The following is a 24,177-nucleotide window of genomic DNA, read 5'->3' as shown; positions in this document are numbered from 1 at the left end:
TCTATTAAGTCTGTGAATCCCCCCCTCCCCAAGCTAGCAGTTTTCTGACCCAGCTAACACTGTCTCGATAGCATCAGCAATATTCTTGCACCCTTTCTATTTAAGATCCCATCCCTATAGAAGCAATCTCTCCTGTTAACAAGCACAGATATGCTGAGAAAAATTCTACCCCCATGAGCTTGAACAATCCCTCTAGGGCCGAATTGATTGACAAGGCTCTCATCATATACTCCCTCCTATTGTGACTGGGAAGGATTACAGACATTTTCAAATTTTATCCTAACTCGCAACTTGTTTTCAACATTCACCTGTACTTGTTAAGTAAATCCACAGATCTCCTACACTTTGTCATTAGTGCCAGCATGTACGAGGCACCTCCGTAGCCAGGTGGGAAGGAGCAGCAGTACATAGCACATGCTTCTTGATTAGACCAGGGTTCGAGCCTGTCACCACCAAATACGGAGGATGCAGAATGGTCAGGGAATGACCACTGCTTAATCGCGGAGCAATATGGCCTTAGTTGCTAATGCTCCTAAAAACCAAATAACAACAACAACAACAGCCAGCATGTGCTAAGAAATTTTCTTAAATGTTACTGAGACCCTGCATGGCAGGAGAGATCTGTAATTGTCAAGTACTATCCGATGGATTAAATGATAATAATATACAAGATTCTTGGGTTGAATTATTTTTTCTCACAGTGAACTGAATATTCCTTTCATATAAGAATAATGGTATTATATGATAGGTTGCTTTAAATTTTGGCGCCTCCGTAGCCAGGTGGGAAGGAGCAGCAGTGCGTAGCACACGCTTCTTGATTAGACCAGGGTTCGAGCCCGTCACCACCAAATACGGAGGATGTGGAGAGGTCAGGGAATGACCACCGCATATTCCCGGAGCAATATGGCCTTAGTTGCTAATGCTCCTAAAAACCAAATAACAACAACAGCTTTAAATTTTACCTTATGTAAATTTAATACACCTTTCAAATCTCCATCAGATAAAAGCCGATATGCAAAACATAACCAGAATGCTTGACCAAATATTATTTTGGTGTTATTTCTGACAAGATTTAGGTTAAATGCCAATTACAGAAACTGTCAAGCTGTGAAAGCACTAGTAACTTCATGTACCAACAAACAAATAATCTGTCGAGTTTTAGAAGTTCTACAAGGAAATTGAAGTCTTGGCTAAACTTCGTTTTGCAGATTGCACATAATTAAATCAGTGTGCAGCATCACAACTTTGGCACATTATACTGTTTGTTTAAGTTATAAGTAGACTTAACAAAACTGTTAAGTAGAACTTGCCTAACCATTACACACAATTGGATAATCATCCCTTACAAGATAAAGGTTGCATCTGATTTCTCTGGAGAAAGATATATATTTTAATTACCAATTCTATGAAAAATATTTAAAAACACTGCAGTATTCACAAATTTTGGGCAGAATGACCAAAAACATTGAAATAAATGATTGGCTTTTTGTAAAAAAAGGTCACAAAAATATTCCAATAATCCAATCATTTTCAGCCAATTTTTATGAAATTTCAAAATCTGTGTAAAGATCATTGTTAAGTCTTGAATACAGAGACATCTGGTAGCAACTGTCCAGAGCCAGAACTAGGTAATCAAACTCCTGGGGCAAAAGTGTTATTAGTATGCTCCCATTATATGCAGGTAATCAGTCTTTCAGTAACATAGCTAGGGTCATCGATGCCCGGGGGCAACATGTCCTCCTGGTGCCCCTGAATGTGACAACATAATGTGAATGCTATAGATAATTTCTTCAGTTTGCTCCCCTGAAGCTTGGCACCTGGGAGAATTTGCCCCCTCCTCTCACTACTCCTCTGCAATCTTTGCCTTTATAAAAATTACTATTGCAACAGTCTACGATTTGCATATATTTATTAATAAAATAATTTAAATAATACAATGAATATAATAAAACAAAAATATCAAAGAAATAGAAACTTACAAATATTTGTTTATATCTGCAGAGAATTTATTTCTATATAAACAGGGCTCACATATGGCGAGTATGGGCTTGGCACACCCAGGGTCCTGAGCTGGATATCATCATTCTTCTCTTTCTTGATGATTCCTTTCTACTCTCTCTCTCTCTCTCTCTCTCTCTCTCTCTCTCTCTCTCTCTCTCTCTCTCGGTATTAAAGAATTTTCTTTATTTTATTTTTTTTTTTTTTAATATACAGAGTGGTTCATAATAGGGAAACTATTTTGAATAATTGCTGATATATATATATACACACCGTGGATTCCGGTTATTTGGGCCACCAGTTAATCGGGGCAGCCGTTTATTTGGGACAAATCTTAAAAAACAGAAACCAATCGAGAAAATAGCCAGGGTTTACTTTGCTTAATTGGGATAGCATGCTGTTTAATCGGGGCAGGAGACCGCAGCACTGGAGATTACCCTACGATTTTCTCCGACGGTACCACATGGTTCGGTCGAAATTCTGGAGGTCACAACCATAAAACAATTAGCAGTCACCTGTTTATTGGGCTTTTCTGTTAGTGAAATCTATCATAAACCGACAGTAAACTCGATCTTACTGAATTTGTGATAATATCGACAGTTGGAATTCTGTGGGGTATTGTGGTGAAATGTGTTTACACTTCCATGGAATCTTCAATCATATAAAAAATTAATTTTCAGATCTCTTCATTCCTATTTTTAAAGCTTTGTAACTCGTTACTCCGTTCTCACTTGTTTGTTTGTTTGTTTGTTTGTTTGTTGTTTGGTTTTTAGGAGCATTAGCAACTAAGGCCATATTGCTCCGGGTTATGCGGTGGTCATTCCCTGACCTTTCCGCATCCTCCATATTTGGTGGTGACGGGCTCGAACCCCGGTCTAATCAAGAAGCGTGTGCTATGCACTGCTGCTCCTTCCCACCTGGCCGTTCTCACTTGTGCGTATCGTGTTACTTGCAATTTCTGTGTGTCGTGTTCTTTGTTATTATTATTGCTTATCTTTTTACTGTTTTAAATTTTAACCCCCACCCAAAAATGTCAGTGAACATAAATGTCAACTAGTTCGTATGTACATATTACAGTGAACCCCAGGGGCTCTTAGCCGGATATCAACATTCTTCTCTTTCTTGGTAATTCCTCTCTCTCTCTCTCTCTCTCTCTCTCTCTCTCTCAGGGTAACTCAGAATTTTTTTTTTGGCTGGTGCAGCATAAGCCTCAGGCTTCCTTGCACCATTTGGCTAATGATAATAATACATATTAATTATTCCGATTTTCATGTATCATTTAATTTTTTAATTGGTAAGGTAATAAATGGTAAATTTGTGCTTAATATCTTTACTTTTATAGCCTGTGGATAATATTCCTCCTATTTTCTCTAATTAGAATCGCTGTTTAATAGAATTAAAATTCAATTCGTAAAAGTGATCACAATGACCGGCGCTTACTACACATCGTATAGTGAATGGTACTTTTCTATGGTGAGTTCGTCGTAACGTGATTTGATTGTACAGTGAACTAATTGTATAGGGGGGTACATTGTATTTTTAACTATTTACGTGAAACTTCGGATAATTGGGGCAGCTGCTTAATCAGACCAAAATGCATTAGTCCCGATGTGTCCCAAATAACTGGAATGGACTGTATATATATACACGTGTTCAAAGAAAGTGCATCACCTAGGAATTTCACATTTCTAACCCTTTTTCGTGATGGTATGTTACATTAATGACGAGCATCACAAATAGAAATATAAACAAAATATATTTATTAATAGTTAAGGCAAAGCTAAATATTATTTGACAAGTGCTCTCAGAATATTCCAAAATGACCATTTGCAACCTTTATACAACAGTTTTGGTAAATATGACAATTATGGCTGAAATGTTATCAGAAGCTCTCAATTTGCGTCAGTTTATTATTTTAAATGGAAAACAAAATGAAAAATTCACCAGAACTAATATTTAGTTGAATGGCCTCTGGCCCTGATGACAGCAGCACACCGTCGAGGCATTGACAAGATCAACTCCTGAAGATAATCAACTGATAGTTCGTGGTTCCAAACACGAATTATGAAGTTCACGACGGGTCTTTGGTTTCTTTCTGGCAAGTGCAGATTCCACACGATGCCAACAGTTCTCTATAGGATTCAGGTCATGGCTGTTTCCTGGCCAGCTAAGAGTTGTAATGGACCGTTCTTCCAACCATTTTTTCATCTGTAACAAATGTAAACACATTACTGTTGAACCTCTAATGCAGAAGTGAAGCTAAAGTAACTACAGAAATGCCTACTTACTTTTTGCCCAATCACAAAGAGCAGAGTCGTCCTGAAAGATGCAGTTACATGGCAGGTTGAAATGGTCTCTAATGGTTGGCAGCAATTTGCCTTCCAATATAGCCAGGTATCCATTGGCATTTACAGAACCTTTTATAAACTGCAGGTGACCTACTCTGCAATACAAAATGCACCCCCCATATCATTTGGCTCCTAGGGAATTTCACTGTAGGCACCATACAGTCTGGATGGTATTCTTCACCACATCTACGGCAAATCGTTTGTTCCCCATCAAAGCCATTAAGGTTGAATTTCTTCTCATCCGAGAAAATAACTGACTTCCACTGCTCAGGGGTCCATTTGACATGCTCCTTACACCAAATTAATCAAAATTTTTTCATTGTTTGTGTGACGACAGGCTTCTTCTTAGGATGACAGGCTACAAGTCCATTTTTGAAGAGGTGTCTTCTGACTGTTACTGCACTTGCTACCACTCCTGTATGTTCTTCCTATTCTCTTTTTCAGCTCCGACGAAGAAGCCTTATGGTTTTTAAGGCATAAGCACTTCAAAACGCGGTCCTGTTTTGGCTTATAGACCTATTAGCAGAACCAGTATTCTTGAGTTTGTAAAGAAATCTACTCACTGTCGACTGGTTACAAGAGACTATAAGCACGGGAAGAACATCCTTCCTCACATAAAGCAACAATAGCACTCTTTCTTCATGGCGTCAACTGCACGTAACTCGCCATGCTGATGCAATATTACGTCATCACCTACACGTGTCGATCTTATCTGATGCAATCTGTAAGAAATATTGCCATGTGCTTACGTTATTCGGACTACGATTACATTTTAAGGGGTGATGCACTTTCTTTGAACACCAGTGTATATAGATTATTTAACACACAGCTTATAATCTGTTTTTTATTGTTTCAGAATAATTTAAATATAGAAAAAACACCATGAGCCTTACAGTGATGGATAGGACCAAAATTAAAATGGCATGCAAAATATGAAAATGCTGCAAAAGTTTCCCCTCAGTTCAGGAAGTTTTTTTGGATATAAACTACCCACAATAAAGACCATAAAGCAAATTGTGTAGAAATTTGATGAAGTGGGAACAGTGTACAATCTACAAAAACCTGGTAAACATATTTCAAAGACATCTGCCAATTTTAAACTTGTAAGAAAGAGAAGAAATTGAAAAAAGCCAAAAAAAAAATCCCAAATCAAGTGACGTTTGACACTTAAAATACCTACAAGCTGAAGTATACATCATCTCGTGTTGCTATATATTTTGAATGACCCAGATAGATTGGAATTTGCTTGATGATTAATTTAAGCCAAATCCAAATATTGTTGACAATGTTTTTTGGACTGTTGAAGCTACATTTAAACTAAATGAAACTGTTAATCACTATAAGGTTGAACACATAGTTAATGTGTTCATTTACTCTCTGAACATGTTAACTATGCCATAGTGAGAAGAAAGCTTAAAAATGTCTCTGCCCTATCCGATCCAGCTTGATTTGATCCTTTTCAATCCCAGGTTGGTGAAGCCAGCAGCAAAAGTGTTAATAATTTGTTTTTAACAAGGATTTAAACTTCTGGCCTTTAACATTGTGGACTGGAATTTAAACAGGTGGTGTTCTCAGTCTCAGAGAAAGCTACCTGAGATGGCTTTTTAAGCAAAATAATCCCATTAATGCAATCCAAAAACAATTTTCAGCATTACTTTCTTATGCAGAATGGAGCACCTGCTCACTATGCCAAAAACTGTCCATGAATGCTTAAACCAAAAGTTCTTATGACAATGGATGGGACAGTAGGTTTACATTGAATAGCCACTTCACTTCCCAGATTCAGCACACATTGATTACTTTTTGTGGGGATTCTTAAAGGATAAAGTATGCAGTAATAAGCATAGGTCTTGCTGGAGTTTCAGCAGTTAATAATTAGAGAATTTGAGAACGTTTCATTCTGTGATCAAATGACAATTTTGTAAAGACCAAACGGCAGCCCTGTTGAACAAATATAATTTTTTTAAAATTTATGTATGCCTTTTTCATTTTTGTTAGCATTAAAATAGTGTTGTTATTTAAAAATATGTTTCATTACTTATGGCCCATGGCGCCTCCGTAGCCAGGTGGGAAGGAGCAGCAGTGCGTAGCACACGCTTCTTGATTAGACCGGGGTTCGAGCCCGTCACCACCAAATATGGAGGATGCGGAAAGGTCAAAGAATGACCACCGCATATTCCCGGAGCAATATGGCCTTAGTTGCTAATGCTCCTAAAAACCAAATAACAGCAACAACTTATGGCCCATCCTGTATATAAAATATTTTAAATTAATGTAACAACCTTTTTCAAGTGAGTTTTGATACCAGGTTATGGATATAGGGTTTAGTACCATTATTTCAGGGATTGGTATTTTTCTCTACTTTTCACTTTTCTTTACTGAAATTTATTATAAAATAGGTAAGATCCAAAAATAGTAGCAAATTTTATACAAATAAAGTCATTATCATCATGAATAAATCTTTTAATATCTAAAATAATGGGTTTTTGTTGTTTTTTTTTTTTTTTTTTTTTTTCAGATTCTTCTTCAGGTTCCACATTATGGGTGGGTACCAACCTTGGCTCTGTATTAGTAATACTGCTCACATTGCCACCCTCTGGTGATTCTAGGCAAAATCAGCCTGTTATTGTAACACCTAGTGGTAAGTGTAGATTATTTATATATATATATATATATAATAGCTTGCCTCTAATATCACATTCCTCTAATTTATACAATAATCATTCATGCAGAACAGTATCAAAAACTTTACCAAAATCTAAGTATATGATGTCAGTATTATTCTTTGCATCCAGTTCCTTTGTGACAACTTCATAATAGCTAATCAGAATTGGAATAAACACATTTGAATCTTCAATAATCCAAACATCAAGGTCAAGATCAAAGCAAGTGGCTAGCTTTACAGAGTTTTTGATTCATCAAAATTCTATTTAATTTTAATTCTATTAAATGAAGCTTAAAAAATAAGAATGAAGAGAAGATTCTGAAAATTTGTTTTTTATATGACTTCAGTGAAGGGGAAACACATTTCACAATAATAATGACTTCAGTGAAGGGGAAACACATTTCACAATAATAAGGTAAAAATCCACAGAATTCCAGTTATTGGTATTATTGCAAATGCAATAAGATTGAGTTTACTGCACGTTTATAATAGATTGCACTAACAGAAAAGTCCAATATAACGGAAACTACAATTTGTTTTTATTATTTTATGGTAGTGACCTCCAGAAATGTGGCTTAGAAAAATATCACAAATGCGTTCAAAATTTCTATATGAATGGGATAATCAGACAACTTAAAAAACAAATGACTAGAGAAACTCAGCTAAAGCATAGTGTGTTAAAAGGGTATTAACATGCTAAAGTCGTGTTAATACCCTTTTTGGGTATTAACACGACTGGATTGAAAGAAAATGAAATAGAATAAAATTAAATGTCTTAAATGAAATAGAAGATTATCAGAAAAGTTGGCTTAGCCACTCACAGAAAATAGATAAAAACAGACTTCCACAACAAGCTCTACATTATAAACCTATGGGAAGGAGAGACCAACTTCATCTTGAGAGCTAGAAACAAGTTTTCTGGAGCCAACCATAAACTGTTAAGTTAGGATACATTATTATTATTATTATTATTATTAGCCATATAGTGCAAGGGAGCCTGAGGCTAACGCTGCAACAGCCAAAAAATAAAAATAAAAAAATTTCCAAGTTACCATGAGAGAGAGAGAGAGAGAGAGAGAGAGAGGAATCACCAAGAAATAGAAGAATGATGATATCCAGCTCAGGACCCTGGGTGTGCCAAGCCCATACTCACCAGATGTGAGCCCCTGGGGTACATGTTGAAGAAAAGCTTTACTAATTAGGACTCGTGGACTGGAATGAAAATTCCATTTTTCTCATATTATTTTTGAAATATGCATCTCTTGATTATCTTCAAAATGAAAATAGTAAAAGATTTAAGGCAAAGGTAAAGAAAGCCAACACGAGAACTGCGGGAAACTTTTAGTGGTCAAATGCATTTCCCGGTACCGTAGCTTCTCCCAGAATTCTCGGTAAACAGATGGTACGTGTTATCAGTAGTGGCAGTAGAAGTTGATGATAATATATGGATTAGTTTTTTCTCATTATTAAAAGCAAATTATTGGAGTTCACGAGTGTAATGCCTTTGCGACTGAAATTTACTTATGGGTACACCCTATGGACTGCCTCAGTCTTAGGGTGTTTATCCTCCCCTTCCCACTGTTTTAATCTGATAGGGAAATGACTTCTGCTGTAACTACTGATAACACGCACCATCTGTAGAAGTTGTTTTTGTATCGGGTTAAAACAATGGGAAGTGGGGATAAACATCCTAAGACTGAGGCAGTCTGGAGGGTGTACCCATAAGTAAATTTCAGCCCACTCATGAACTCCAATAATCTGCTTTTAATAATAATAAAAAAACTAATCAATACATCGTTATCAACCTCTGCTGCCACCACTGATAACACAAACCATCTGTATACCGAGAATGCAGGGAGAAGCTGCGGTACCAGAAATACTTTTGACTGGTAAAAGTTTCCCATGGTTCTCGTGTTGCCTTTCTTTACCTTAGCCAGATTTAAATTTTAAACTACTGAAAAGAAACATAATGATCATTGTAGATTGTTTTCCGTTTTCCAATATTAATTGAGAAAAGGGGACACATTTAGAAACAGCATCACTACTTTATTCATAGGAAATCATTATGAAATGCAAGTGTTTTTGACCTTGGTTGCACGGAGGATAATAATCCTCCCGTCAGTAATGCACCGCAAGGTTTTTTATCTCCATGGACTCACATCTGGTGAGTATGGGCTTGGCACACCCAGGGTCCTGAGTTGGATATCATCATTCTTCTCTTTCTTGGTGATTCCTTTCTATTTATGACTCTCTCTCTCAAGGTAGTTTGGGAATATTTTTTTTGGCTGGTGCAGTATAAGCCTCAGGCTTCCTTGCACCATATGGCTAATAATAATTATTATTTTATTTATGCATAACTAGATGTTGCCATATATATGATGTTCTTGCAGCCACTAGAAAAATGGAAAATAAAGCCTAAGAAAGTTTAACATCAATAATACCAAATTTTAAGTAGATAAAATCTGCCTTTATGTAAAATGAATAGAATAATTAGAAGAAAGGGGAAATTTACAAAATATCAATGAGATTGTAGGTCTCCTTTGACAAAAAAAAAGTTATCACAAATGAATTACACAATATGACTGGAAGTAATTTTCAGAAGTGAAAAACTGGAAAATCAATTATATGATGTCTCTTTTACTGGTCTAAAGCTGATATGAATTTAGGAAAGAACAAAATGGTCAATCTAATGGAATTATTATTATTATTTATTTATTATTATTATTAGCCACATGGTGTAAGGAAGCCTGAGGCTTATGCTGCACCAGCCAAAAAAAAAATTTCTCTCAGGACCCTGGGTTTGCCAAGCCCATACTCACCAGATGTGAGCCCCTGGGGTTGATTAAGGTGAAGTTCAACAAATATACTCTATTTACTTTATTTATCTCCTTAAAATTTGGTGTTATTGAAATTAAACTGCCTTATGCTTTATTTCCCATATGGTTGGTGGCTGCAAGAATATTATTTTTCTGAACCTCAGCAATGGGCATGTATGGTTTAGATGCCATATCACATTGTAAAAGAATAGCGTAGGTAATTTTAGTGCTGAGAGGGAAACAACTGCAAGAATGGATTAATGAATCTACAGATTATGAGCTATAGGGGTGGGAGAAGCAGGTGGATCAGCTATCATAGGCATGCATGTTGAGTAGGAGGCATGGCCCACTACTATGAGTTAAGGAAAAGGGAGGGGACTCTGGAAGCTGTTTGTGTCAGGATCCATGCTGGCTTTTGTGACACCCCTGGAACTAAATTATTTTGAATACTTTTTTTTTTTTTATGAAAACCCCAAACACAAGAGGTATTAGAACCAGTGGTGAGCTATAGTGGACTCGCGAGAGCCCATTATTATTTTTTTTTTGAAAATTTGAGAGCCCATTGTTGAGACGATTTTTTTTTTTTTTTTTGAAAATTTGCGAGCCCATTGTTGAGACGATTTTTTTTTTTTTTTGAAAATTTGCGAGCCCATTGTTGAGATTTATTTTACAAATGAAATCCCGAATGCAATTATTGAGTATCCAGAGCCAAAACTATGGTGGGGTGAGCAGGGCCCCATTCCCAGCATTTTAATGCTGCAATTCATTGGTTATGTATTTTAAAATTGCTTCATTTTTGATTTAATTACAGTAGGACTTCTGTTTAACGAAATTCTTTATAGCGAATTTTTTTTATTCCCCTTGGTAATTACATTTAAAATAGTTTCCGTTGAGCGAAGAAAATTTCCATGTAATGAAACAACTTTGTGTGCATTGTTCTCACCTCTGGCCTTTAGGCAATTAGAAAGTGCGAATTAAGGGTGAAAGGATTACCATTTCACAATGTTAGTGGTGTCCGTAAAACCTATGCAGTCACATACCGAGAAGTTGCGCTAGTCGATATGCTTTCCATAGCCAGTCAGAGGATTAAGAAGATTCTCGACACAGATTACCGCCTCTCATCAACCTGTGTTGTGGTTCCCCTTTACTCCGACAAACGGGTGTATGTTTTTTTTGGAGAAGTGAGTGATCTATGCCTTCCAGTAAATTTCTCCTGTCTATGTTTAGTCACAGTAGCTGAATATCCGTGTGATTCCAACATTTTGCACTGTATTCAAAGAACCAGTGAGAGTAGCAATGTAGGTGGAGGGGGGGGATTGCGGCGACTAAGATATTATATAAACTTTACTAAGATGAAATGTTGGCAGATTTTGAAACTTTGTCGAGCCTTTCACTGTGAAGAAAATGTTCTAAAATATAATGGCATGCAGGCAATAATTAAAAAAAAAAAAAAAAACTGTATTACCAATCTCCAAAAAACCAGCACGAATTAAGGATGATTGCTAAAGAACTTGATGTGGAAACTATAAAGATCAGTCGTGTGTTTGGGCCACGATGGGCAGCTTGTAGCTTGGGACGGCAATTGTCGGTTGGAGGAATTATCCCACTTCGTGCAAACATTTTGAATCAGAAGTTAAATATTCCAGATTATTAAATCGACTTTTAAATTTGGAATTTCTTAACCATTTAGCACTAATGATCGGCATCCTGCAGGACCTCTCTTACCTTTCAGAATCACAATGGTAAAAGCATATAAATTAATTATTAGAACTATCAATGCTATCACTAATTTGCAAATTACAGAGTCTGGAGACTAGGCACCTGCAAGGTGATCTGATTGAGGTGTATAAAGCCTTGAATGGTTTGAGCATGCTCAATGCTGATGGGATTCTTCCTCTTGCTCAGAATAATCACCTGAGAGGGCATAAATTCAAATTGAGGAAAGACAGATGTAGGATAGATGTGTGGAAGTTGATAGGCTAAATAAATTTAAGGCTGAGCTGGACAGGTTTGGAATGAATGGAGAGATGAAATGGGAGCAGTTTTTTTTTTTTTTTTTTGACTGATGCTGTATAAGCTTGCTTTTTGCATCCTATGCCTCTACTAATGCTAATTTGAAAAATTCTGAAGGAAATTATGAAGCTAAAATTGAGAGCATGTTGAAGTGGAAAGAATTTGAAGGAATCAAAAGTAAAAAAAATTACCTTGGGACAAGTTATTAAATGGATTGTTTTATCCTTAAAGGATGAGTTATTAATGGAAGAGGGTGATTTTTTAGATAGACCGAGGAATGTTTTACACATTCGCTTATACCCATGGTTAAGGGGGTAATGTCATCTGTATCTGCATCTGTCCACCCCTGGTAAGCTGCATCTGTCCACCCTGGCTTGAGATATCATCCTGGTCACAAAAAATGCATCACACGCTGTAATCACTGTACTAATAGTGTGAGCGTGGGAAGCACCTCTAGTGGAAGCCGCGGATGACGTCACTTCCGTGACCGATCAAATTTACTCCGTAGAAAGTCGGAAAAACTGCGAGCCCATTGTTAAAATATTCACAGCTTACCACTGATAAGAACCTAAAGTACTTAGTACCGTGCATGGGTTGGAGGCTGAGAAGATGAAAGAAGATATTTGCTAACATTAGACTTGAACTTCTGTAGACTGTAATTTTCAGGAAATACATATGAAGGAATGTTATTCCAGAAAACAGCAACTGAACAAATAAATGAGGAAGGTGAAAAGTTGGTTCTGTGAGCTTGGAGTTGGATGGTAAATGGATGTTGGCTGTGGTGGTGGCACGTGTTCGAACTATTTTGAAAGAGAGAGCGGGAATTATAGAAGCTAATTCAGAAGAACATTGCCCATGGAAGTATCTGTAGAAAAGGCATGCAGCAGAAACAGTTCGTCTTTGAGACAGAGTGGAGAGACTGTTAGAGATGAGTTATTAATTAATTTAACTGCCCTCTTCTGAATGGAATCTAGAAGCCTGAGAGAGGTTCCCAGATGTGGGAACAATATGGTAGGGCAGATTTGTAATTTGTACAGAGTGTACAGCTGTTTGGAAGAAAAGTAACACTGAGAGCGAAAGAGAAAATCAAGTTTTTTAGATGCAGAGGAAGCAATATTTGTAATGTGCTTGAGATTAGAAGTCAGGGTAATCCCCAAAAGAGATATATCATCTTGCCTAGAAATCGGAGTGTCACCAAAGATAAGCATTGGAGTAGAAGAATCTTTTTGCGAGATAAAATCAACTAAGTTGTCTTTGCCCCACTGGAGATTGGCATTTAAGGAATTGGTAGCGGATATTCAAGAAGTTGAAGCTGATTGAGCAGGGCAAGGTTTCTTAAAATGGAAAGTGGAATGCAATATGCTATCATCGGAAAAAACTATGGATAGGATTTCCGGTCAATGGAAGAGGGCCATTAATATACAAAGGAAAAGAGTGGAGGGAAAGAACTGAACCTTGGTGGACACCAGGATTAGTGGAGAAGTTAGAAGACAGCGAGCCATCTACCATCACCCTCAGTGAGCGATCAGAGAGAAAACTGGATAACCAATTACAAAAAACAGTTGGCAAACCGTAAGATAGAAACTTGTTCAGAACACCTTTATGCCAAACAGGATCAAAAGCCTTTGAGTTGTCAAGAGCAACTGCTTGTGTTTCACTAAACTTTTCCATTGAATTTGTCCATAAATGGGTAACATGAGCCAGAGTATCACCAGTGGATTGTCACTGACAGAAACAATATTGTGATCGTTGATCAGACAGATGGTTTCTAGATAGTTTAAGAGTTGGCAGTTAAATAATTTTTCCATTACTTTAGAAAGAGTAGAAGTAATTTCAGTGGGACGATAATTGGATGGGAGTCATTTGTCACCCTTTTTAGGAACTGGCTGGATATGAGCAAATTTCCAATCAGAAGGAAAAACACCTTTGGAATAAGAAAGTGAAAAAAGGTGGCAAAGGACAGGAGCAAGTTTGGGAGCGCAGGTTTGAGAACAAGTGGAGAAATACCATCAGGACCTGGACCTTTCTTAGCATCAAGATTCATCAAAATCCTTCTGATGGAAGACCACAGGAGGCATTGAATGGAGCGTGCTGGGAATGGTAGGAGGTGTTTTACCAAGATCATTAATACATGAGTTGGAAGAAAAATGGGATGCTAGCAGGTCAGCTTTATTCTTGGCTGAAGTGACAATGGAACCATCTGGTTGTGACAGAGGTGGAAGCAGAGATGGGCAAAAGTTGCGGCCAATACCTTTGGCAAGATACCAGAATGCTCAGCTACCATTAGGGCAAGAAGCAAGTTTTCTACTCTTAGCCTGTTCAAAATCTAGTTTGGCCAGATTAATAGCTGCTTTTCAATTGTTGCGAGCTCTGGTGTAGGCAGTAAATGAAACTGAAGAATTGGAAACAAGTCATTTGCGATATCCAACATTCTTTTCTTTAACAGCCTTAGCACATTTATTGGAACATCAAGGTTTAGATAAAGGATGAGATTTTAAGATGGAATGTGGAATAAAGGATTCCCTTCCTACAAGAATAATTTCACTGACACGATCTGAGCAAACATTGACATCAGAAGTTCTGAAACAGTAATCCAACCAAAGAAAAGAAGAAACGAAATCTCGTAGATCATCCCATTTTGTATTCTTATAATGCCAAACAACATGAGGTTGGGAATAGCCATGAGATAAAGGCTCCACTGGAGAACAGACAATCACCAAGTTGTGATCTGAGGTGCCTAAAGGACCTCATTTCAGCCGTGTACTTAGAAGGATTGTTTGTGAGAAAAAGATCGAGCATGTTGGCTGTATGGTTAGGATTGTCCAATATTCTTGTAGGTAAATGTGAGGTCATTAGTAATTGCAAAAGCCTCAGCGTCTCGACCAGCTGGGTCTGTGTGACTAGAAAACGGAAGCCAGCTGGAGTTGTGAACTTTAAACTCACCAAGAAAAATTACCTCACTGTTAGGAAAGTTGGACTGGAGAAAGTCAAGTTGCAAAGAGAGGAAGTCAAAGAGTTCCAAGTGATTAGTGGAGAATGGTAGATAACAGATGAATTTGACAGAATGAGGTAGAGAGATTTTAAGCCAGAGAAGATTCCAAATTACCAAGTCTCTGACCGAGAACAGATTTAGCTCAAGTACTACCTTGTACTACCATATGAAAGTGATGTTGACATTATTGGATGTAATTTCTCCAGTCATGCTAATGATAGCTATATAAATTATTTGAACAATCACAACTGAACCAGAAGAGATTCCGTTATATGGTAGATGTACATTAGAGTCAGATTTATTTTATTTATTTATTTATTTATTTTCTTTTTATGATTTGCATTTATCTGTTTTTACACACACACACACACACACATACACACACACGTGCGCGCACGCGCGCGTATATAATGAAACTTTTTTTCTCTGCTGTTGCTGTTATGCTCAGAACTCAAGCCTAAAGGCAAGTAAGGCTCCTGGATTTGTTAGCATATACATCAGTGAAGACAGGATATTAGAGTTGGAAAAGGAATTAGAAAATGTGAATTGGCATATCATCGGTTTGGCTGAAACAAGAAGAAGAAATGAATCACTTATAAGTTTATCAAGTGGAAATCTGCTGTACACCAATGGAAACAGTGAAAGGAGTGAAGGTGGAGTTGGGTTTCTGGTCCATAAATATTTTAAAAACAACATTTTGGAATTCAAAAGTACATCACCAAGGGTGTCAAGACTAATACTCAAGATTTCTAAGAGGTACAAGCTAAAGATTATAATGATTTATGCACCAACATCGAGCCATGATGATGAAGAGGTTGAAGAAATGTACACCGAAATTGAGATTCTTCTAGATGAGCAGAAAACCCATTACACTATTATTATGGGTGACTTCAATGCTAAGGTTGGAAAAAGACAAAACAGCACAGAAAGGGAACTATAGAAAATTTTGGAATTGGTGAAAGAAACGAAAGAGGTAAAAGACTTGTGGAATTTGCAGAATCTCAAAGACTGTCAGTAATGAACACTTTTTTCAAGAAAAGGGTGAACAGAAAGTGGACATGGAAGAGTCCAAATGGATTAACTACTAATGAAATCAACTTCATCCTCACTAACAGAAGATATATTGTGAGTGATATTACCGTCCTGAATAAGGTAAATGTTGGAAGTGATCACAGAATGGTAAGATGTACACTTGATATAGATGTAGGAAAGGAAAGGAAAAAACTGACTCGAGTAAATAATACAAAGGTTTTTGAGATAACAGAAGAGGAGAAAAAGCAGTATGTACTGTAACTTAAGAACAAGTTTGAGCTTCTGCAGACTGCTCAGGACCAAGATATCGATGAGGAATATTATAACTTTCTGAAAGTGATAAAGCCCAAGAAACCTATAGGGAAAAAGAAATCCAAAGAAGAAAAAATTAGTCAAGAAACACTTGTCATGATGAACCGAAGACGACAAATGAAAAGCAAGAAAAACACTGACAGGAAGAAAATTGAGTATACTGAGTTATGCAAAACCATTAGAAAGAGACTCAGAGAGGACATAAGAAGATTTAACACAAGAAAAGTAGAACAAGCATTAAGGGAAAACAAAGGATTTAAATCAGCAGCCATGAGCAGTAATACAGAAAGGCAAATGATACTGAAACTGAAGAATAGCGATGGTGTACTTATAAACAGCAGAGAAGGCATAATTCAAATAGCAGAAGACTACTATAGAGAATTATACAAGGAGCAGGGGAATGATGCCAGCAGTGGGGAAGATGGATTGCAAAGTAGCAACGATATACCCGCTATTCTTCCTGATGAGGTAGAACATTCATTGAAGAAAATGAAGAATCAGAAAGCCCCGGGAGAAGATGACATTACTGTAGAGTTGTTAAAATTGGGAGGAAGAGACATAACACAAAAACTGGCAAGGCTCTTCACAAAGTGCATTAGAAATGGTGCTCAGAATAATCACCTGAGAGGGCATAAATTCAAACTGAGGAAAGACAGATGTAGGATAGACGTGAGGAAATTTGCCTTTAGCCAGCAGGTGGTTGGTTGCTGGAATAGACTTCCATCCCTTGTCGTGGAAGTTTATAGCCTAAATAAGTTTAAGGCTCAGCTGGACAGGTATTTCGAACGAACAGAGAGGTGAAGTGGAAGTGGTTGTTTTTTATTTATTTATTTATTTATTTGTTTGGTTTTTTTTTTGGCTGATGCTGCATAAGCTTTCTTTCTTGCATCAAATGCCTCTACTAATGCTAGTGCTAATGCTAAAGGTGTGACGCCTAAGCAGTGGAATAATGCAATCATAGTTTTGCTGCATAAGAAAAGAGAAATCAGAAATTGGAAATTATAGACCAATTAGCTTGTTATCCCACATCTACAAGTTGTTCACAAGGGTCATTACGAACAGATTAGAAAGAATACTTGGTGAGAATCAACTGAAAGAGCAAGCTGCTTCAGGAAATTTAAAATTGAGAAAGGAGTTTGACAAGGAGACACAATATCTCCGAAGCTGTTTGCTGCTGCCCTTGAGGAAGCTTTCAGAAGATTAGACTGGTCGCAGAAAGGAGTCAATGTGAATGGAGAGTACCTAAACCATTTACGATTTGCAGATGACATTGTGGTCATAAGCCACGATCCCAAAGAATTAGAGGAAAATCTTAATCAGTTATGCACAGTTAGTAAGGATTTTGGACTAAATATGAATATGGCTAAAACAAAAGTAATGATGAACAAGTATGCCACAGAAAGGGAAATAATGATTGAAGGAGCAGTAATTGAAAATGTAGAGTCATATACTTATCTGGGACAAGTTATTAGCTGTAATAATGATAAATGGCTGGAAGTCAAGAGAAGAATAAATTTTGGATGGATAGCATTCAGGAAATATAGTCACATACTGAAGAGCAATATCCCAGTTTGTCTGAAACGTAAAATAATGAATCAATGTATACTCCCCACCATGACTTATGGAAGTGAAACTTGGGCACTCACCAAAAGAATGGAAGAGAAGCTAAGAACTACACAGCGAAGAATGGAACGAATTATATTGGGAATCAGACTGTTAGATAAGAAGAGAAACACATGGATTAGGCAGCAAACTCAAGTAAAGGACATTCTTATCAAAACTAAAGAACTAAAATGGTCTTGGGCAGGACACATAGCTTGAAGACATGATGACAGATGGACTAAGAAAATAACAGAATGGTATCCAAGAGGAGCTAGAACAAAACCTGGAAGACAAAGGCGGAGATGAATAGATGAAATTCATGAGTTTGTGGGTAGTAACTGGATGGCCAGTGCTCAAAACAGAAGGAACTGGAAAGTTGCTGGAGAGGCCTTCATCCTGCAGTGGATTGAAAATGGCTGATGATGATGACCCGGTGATTTTGAGGGAGGCAGCCAGAGAGTGTATTGTACCATTATGGTTAATTATGAGGGCATTATATTATAGATTATTTGGACTGGAGAAGTGCCAACATATAACCAATAGATAAAGATGGTGTTAAGAGCAAAATGGGTAACTACAAACTAGTCAATCAGAAAACGGAGTGCTCACACTAGGTTCTTCAGCACTGAATGTGGGTAAATGTATGAGTTTTGATTTGATTATCAAATTTAATTATTTTTATGAAAAATTTACATTTTAAAATATTATGTTTTTACACTTATTTTCAAAGTAGTGAAACTTGTGGGGAGAAAATACTATAAACATGAAACTATTAATCACTACCATTTCCAGGGTTTAGTGTCAGACAATGTTATCTACAAAACTGCATTTTTGTTTTGAGACAACTTTGTCATAGAAATGTATCTCTCTCTCTCTCTCTCTCTCTCTCTCTCTCTCTCTCTCTCTCTCTCTCTCTCTCCCCCCCCCCCCCCCCCTAGCTAGTACTTTACAAGTTAGCTTGGGCTATAAGCACATTTCCAGTAAACCAAGATAATGTCAAATTACTTTTTCTTGGTTAATTACAAAAATGTTTACTACAAAATGATTTTATGGTTAACATTGTCTGACACTAAACCCTCAATTTAAAGTTCATAGAACCATTAAATGTCGTGCAGAAATCTAAATTGATGCATGTACACACATTACTCTGTTTTATCTGTTTCACTTAATAATTTGAATAAACAGCACATTACTTCCAAAACCACTGAAGTAAAACTAAGTGTATATTTAGAAAGCTACAGAGGATAAGCTGTTAATGAAAACTAACATTTAATATGCAACAGATTTTTCAGGTGCACCTTATAAACCCACTTTAAAAAAAAAATAAAAGAAAAAAAACATTTTTTAAATTAAAATTTTTCAGGATTAAAGAAAAGTCCTTTTGCATCAGTGATCATATCAGTTACATATTTAATTCACTGAGTTAACACAAGTATAAATAAAATAAATATTTAATAAACTATAAAATTTAGAATTGTAAATACAACATAAACAACATTAAAAACCAGTTTTAAAATAAAAGCAATAAAATAAACATTGGCTTACAAGACACTGTCTAAAAACCCACTTTAAAAAAAAATAAAAGAAAAAAAACACATTTTTTAAATTAAAATTTTTCAGAGATTAAAGAAAAGTCCTTTTGCATCAGTGATCATATCAGTAACATATTTAATTCACTGAATTAACACAAGTATAAATAAAATAAATATTTAATAAACTATAAAATTTAGAATTGTAAATACAACATAAACAACATTAAAAACCAGTTTTAAAATAAAAGCAATAAAATAAACATTGGCTTACAAGACACTGTCTAACGTCATGATCTCAATTTAACAAGGCAGTGATGGCACCCCAAAGTGTAGATAAACAGTGACAGGTCACATCTAACACTTGCAACTTTCTTTTTAATTTCTAGAAAATGTTTGTGGTTTTTTTGAATTCTATTTAAATACTGCCAGTATGTAATTTTTTTCAAAAAAAAATGTTTTGGACATAAAATAGAATCATCGGTTAGAAACTCTCTCATTCTTTTCTCTTTTCTGTTTTAAATGAATATTAAATGCTTGAAATGTCAAACACGTACATGTAAATATATTTCTACTTATTGTATATTTAAATATTATTAAAAAAAAAAGATACTGTATATATTTGATACTATTAATTCCATTTTCAGGTTTATTTCAAAATTTATTTTAATTTGGCATGCTTCACTGTGCACAAAATTTGAAACTATAAATCTTGCTTCCTGCAGTGTAGTAGCCATCCTGAGAGAATATCAGGTTTCGTATTCCTGTCTTGACTGTGCAAAAACAATAAATCTTTCAAAAATAACTAGGATAGATGTTTATGGACTCAGTGGGAGAAGTAAAGCAAGTAACCTAAAATTATCAAAACACAGCATTTGTACTTGTCCAGTAACATGTACAGTAACATTAAGAAAAAAAGCCAAATAGTTGCAAAGATGGTGCCAATTCACCTGTCTGGTTCTTGTGTGCAGTTTTCTGTATGGAAACCATAAAAAATATAAATGTTTGACTGTATTTTAAGGAGGTAGAAAAAATTTAAGCTATTTAATCATGATTAACGTGAGAATATTATTTTCACTAGTCACCTGTCAGGTGGCCTGCCACCACCACTAGGTTAATTAAATAATATATCATCATGTGATAAATAGCAGAAATCATCACACGATGGTTAGACTGGGGTTCGAGCCCGTCACCACCAAATATGGAGGATGCGGAAAGGTTAGGGAATGATCACCGCATATTCCCGGAGCAATATGGCCTTAGTTGCTAATGCTCCTAAAAAACCAAATAACAATTACAATAACATCACATGATGCAACATTGTGACATGATCATTGACAATAAAAAAGAAAATGAGCAAAAACAAAAAGATTGAAAGGAAAAAGGAAGTTTTTCCTTAAACTTCCTTCCAAAGGTTGGAAAGACGTTTAAGAGTTGGCAGTTAATTGATTTCTCCATTACTTTAGAAAGATTAGTAGTAACTGCAATGGGACGACAATTGGATGGGAGAGATTTGTCACTCTTTTTAGGAACAGGCTGGCTATGAGCAAATTTCCAAGCAGAAGGAAAAACGTCTATGGAATAAGAAAGCACAAATAGGCAACACAGAACAGGAGTAACAGTAAGTTCAGGAGCATAGGATTTGAGAACAAGTGGAGAAATACCATCAGGACCTGGAGCTTTCTTAGCATCAATATTTGTCAAAATCCTTCTGACATCCTTTTGATGGAAGACCACAGGAGGCATTGAATGGAGCATACAAAGAATGGCAAGAGGTGGTTTAACAAGATCATTAATACACGAGTTGGAAGAGAAATAGGGTGCGAACAGGTCAGCTTTATCCTTGGATGGAGTGGCAATAGAACCATTTGGTTTTGACAAAGGTGGGAACAGAGATGGGCAAAAGTTGCCGCCAATAGCTTTGGCAAGAGATCAGAATGCTCAGCTACCATTTGGACAAGAAGCAAGTTTTCTGCTCTTAGCCTGTTCAAAATCTAGTTTGGACTGATTAATAACTACTTTATAATTGTTATGATCTTTAGTGTAGGCAGAAAATGAAACTGAAGAATTGGAAACAAGCTAATTACAGTCGGTCCTCGTATAACACGTGTTTGCATTACACGAATTCGATCATACACGATTTATAAATAGGGGAACGTTATCTTATATAACACGAACCGAATTCGCTTATACACGATTCGCCTTTGTGTTTACAAGAAATGGCAGTCGAATGCGGAATCACCCCAACTGAACGCAACACGATAGGAACGAAGAAGATTCTGAAAATGTATTTATGTGTTTTATATCAGTGAAGGGGAAACACATTTCACCATAATAACGTAAAAACCAATACAATTCCAGCTATCGATATAATCGCAAATGCAATTAGATGGAGTTTACTACCAGTTTATAACAGATTCCACTAGCAGACACGCAACTGGAAATTGTTTTTATTGTTTTATGGTAGTAACCCCCAGAAATGTGCTTTAGTAAAATGTGAGGTGTTAATAGTGTATCTCGGCCTTTACGGTGTTGTTTATTCAGTTGCTATACGCGCACAGTTTTGTTTATGTGTATTAAGGGTGCCTCCTCGTTTTGTAATTGTGCTTTATTCCCTAAAAATGAGTAAAATACTTAAAAGGTGTGAAAAGGAAGCGTCCTGGTGAAGACACTGCAGATTCAGAGAGAGAGAAAAAAAAAGCAATATCGATAAACAGAGGCGGACTGGGTCAAAAATTCTTACCCGGGAAAATTTGTAGTGGCCTCATACTACGGTTTATGGCCAAAATCACACTGGCCTCCGGCCCACCGTGGTTTCCCCCGTAAGGCTTATGGCCAGTCCGCTTCTGTCAATAGAGAAAAAATATGAAATTGTGAAACGCTTTGAGCGAAATGAAAGACCATGTGATATTGCACGTGCTACTACAGACCTAAATGAGGCAACGCGGAGAATTACAAAGAATGCAGAGAAAATAAAAACAACTTTCATAGCGGGAACAACTCAAAGTGTAATTAAAATCCATTAGATTAAGACACAAAGAATTGGAAGAGATGGAACGGCTGTCATCTCTTTGGATAGAAAATCAAACAAAAAGCAAGTTTGCTTACGATAGAGGCAAAAGCATTAGCAATATTTTATTACGACTTACGTATTATAATTTATACTTACGTATTATAAAATACGTAAGTATTTTATTACGACTATTTTATTTAATATAATAAATTTTTTACGAATAAAATACGTATTTTATCCGTAAAAAATACTTTTTTAGTATTAAAAAATACTAAAAATGCTTTATTATAATATAATATTATTTTTATTACGTATTTTAATCGTTATAAAATACGTAAGTATTTTTAAATGGCAGTCGAATGCTGCCACTCGACATTGCACGAGGGTTTCTAGGAACGCAACTATCGTGCTATACGAGGACAGACTGTACGATGTGCAACATTTTTCTCTTGAACAGCCTTAGCACATTTATTGGAAATCCAAGGTTTAGATAACGAACGAGATTTTAAGTTGGAGTGTGGAATAAAGGATTGGATCCCTACAAGAATAATTTCATTGACACAATCTGAGCAAACGTTAACATCAAAAGTTTTTAAACAGTAATCCGATCAAGGAAAAGATGAAAAGAAATCTCGCAGATCATCCCATTTTGCATTCTTGTAATGCCAAACAACACAAGGTTGGGAATGGCCTTGAGAGAAAGGCTCCATTAGAGAACAGACCATCACCAAATTGTGATCTGAAGTGCCTTGAGGACCACTCACTTCGATCATGTACTTAGAAGGGTTGTTTGTTAGAAAAAGATAAAGTGTGTTGGCTGCATGGTTAAAATTATCTGGTATTTTGGTAAGTAAATGAACAATCTGTGCGAGGTCAATACTGATTGCAAAACCCTCAGCATCTTGACCAGCTGGATCTGTGTGACTAGCTAGAAAATGGAAGCCAGTTTTGAACATGAAAATCACCAAGAAAATTTCCTCACTGTTAAGAAAGTTGTACTGGAGAAAGTCAAGTTTCTGAGAGTGGAATTCAGAGTGCCAAGTGATTAATTGGAGCTAGTTGAATGTTAGCAGCAACAGATGAATTTGATAAAATGTGGTAGAGATATTTTAAGCCAGAAGAGATCAAAAAGAGGAGATTCAAAATTACTAAATCTCTGACGGAATATCAGAACAGACCTGCGCACAAGTACTGTCTTAGAAGTGAAAGGAATCATACAACAAATAATTCAGACAACTGAGATGAGCAGTAGTTGAATCAACCAATAACTGAGATTCTGTCAGAAAAAGTACATAGGATTTGGCAGACTGTAAGTGGAAATGGACATCATTGAGATTAGAACTGAACATATATTTGCATAATGAATGAGGAAGTGTTTGAGAGGGTAGATCTTTCTATAGATAAGTTTGCTCTATTAGTCTGACAGTTCATGCGGTAATCAGAAGTAAGAAAGGGTAGTGAGGATATGCTGTATGAAGCAATGAAATTTTTGGATATGGCGTACACATGGTAAGAATAAACTCAGGTCCTCGACATAACGTGGCCTCGACAATGCCCCCTCCCCCCAATACACACTACTTGGACTTTCTCCAGTCATAACTATATGACAGAGTAGAGGCAGTGAGATTATACACTAGCTGATTTAGAAACCTCCTAGAGAGTCACCATTATGTTCAGTCCTGTGGACTTGTCTAGTTGCTGTCCTGTAAACACTGTTTTAGAAATGTACCCTCGAAATGTAAGGAAGATTAGATTTCACCATGATGTCCATCATAACCTCAAAAATCATCAATCATACTGCATGACAATAGAGATGGGGGGAGGATTTACCGGAAACTAAACAATGGTTCCACCACT

At 36.4% G+C, this 24,177-nt stretch overlaps 1 protein-coding gene across 4 annotated transcripts in view; it reads left to right on the top strand.

The window, feature by feature from the left end:
• LOC150080903 (syntaxin-binding protein 5-like) overlaps nucleotides 1-24,177 on the top strand; it is a 795,970-nt gene that overhangs the window by 633,882 nt on the left and 137,911 nt on the right. For all 4 annotated transcript variants that reach the window (XM_090381037.1, XM_090381035.1, XM_090381034.1 and 1 more), the window contains one exon: nucleotides 6,865-6,987. In XM_090381037.1, coding sequence (XP_090237163.1) covers nucleotides 6,865-6,987 — 123 coding nt within the window. The remainder of the gene's footprint in view (nucleotides 1-6,864; nucleotides 6,988-24,177) is intronic.

This window comes from Mastigoproctus giganteus, chromosome 9 (genome assembly GCF_048544385.1).
Source record: "Mastigoproctus giganteus isolate SK-2022 chromosome 9, ASM4854438v1, whole genome shotgun sequence".
Lineage (NCBI taxonomy): Eukaryota > Metazoa > Arthropoda > Arachnida > Uropygi > Thelyphonidae > Mastigoproctus > Mastigoproctus giganteus.
This window is presented reverse-complemented; position numbering and strand designations above follow the sequence as displayed.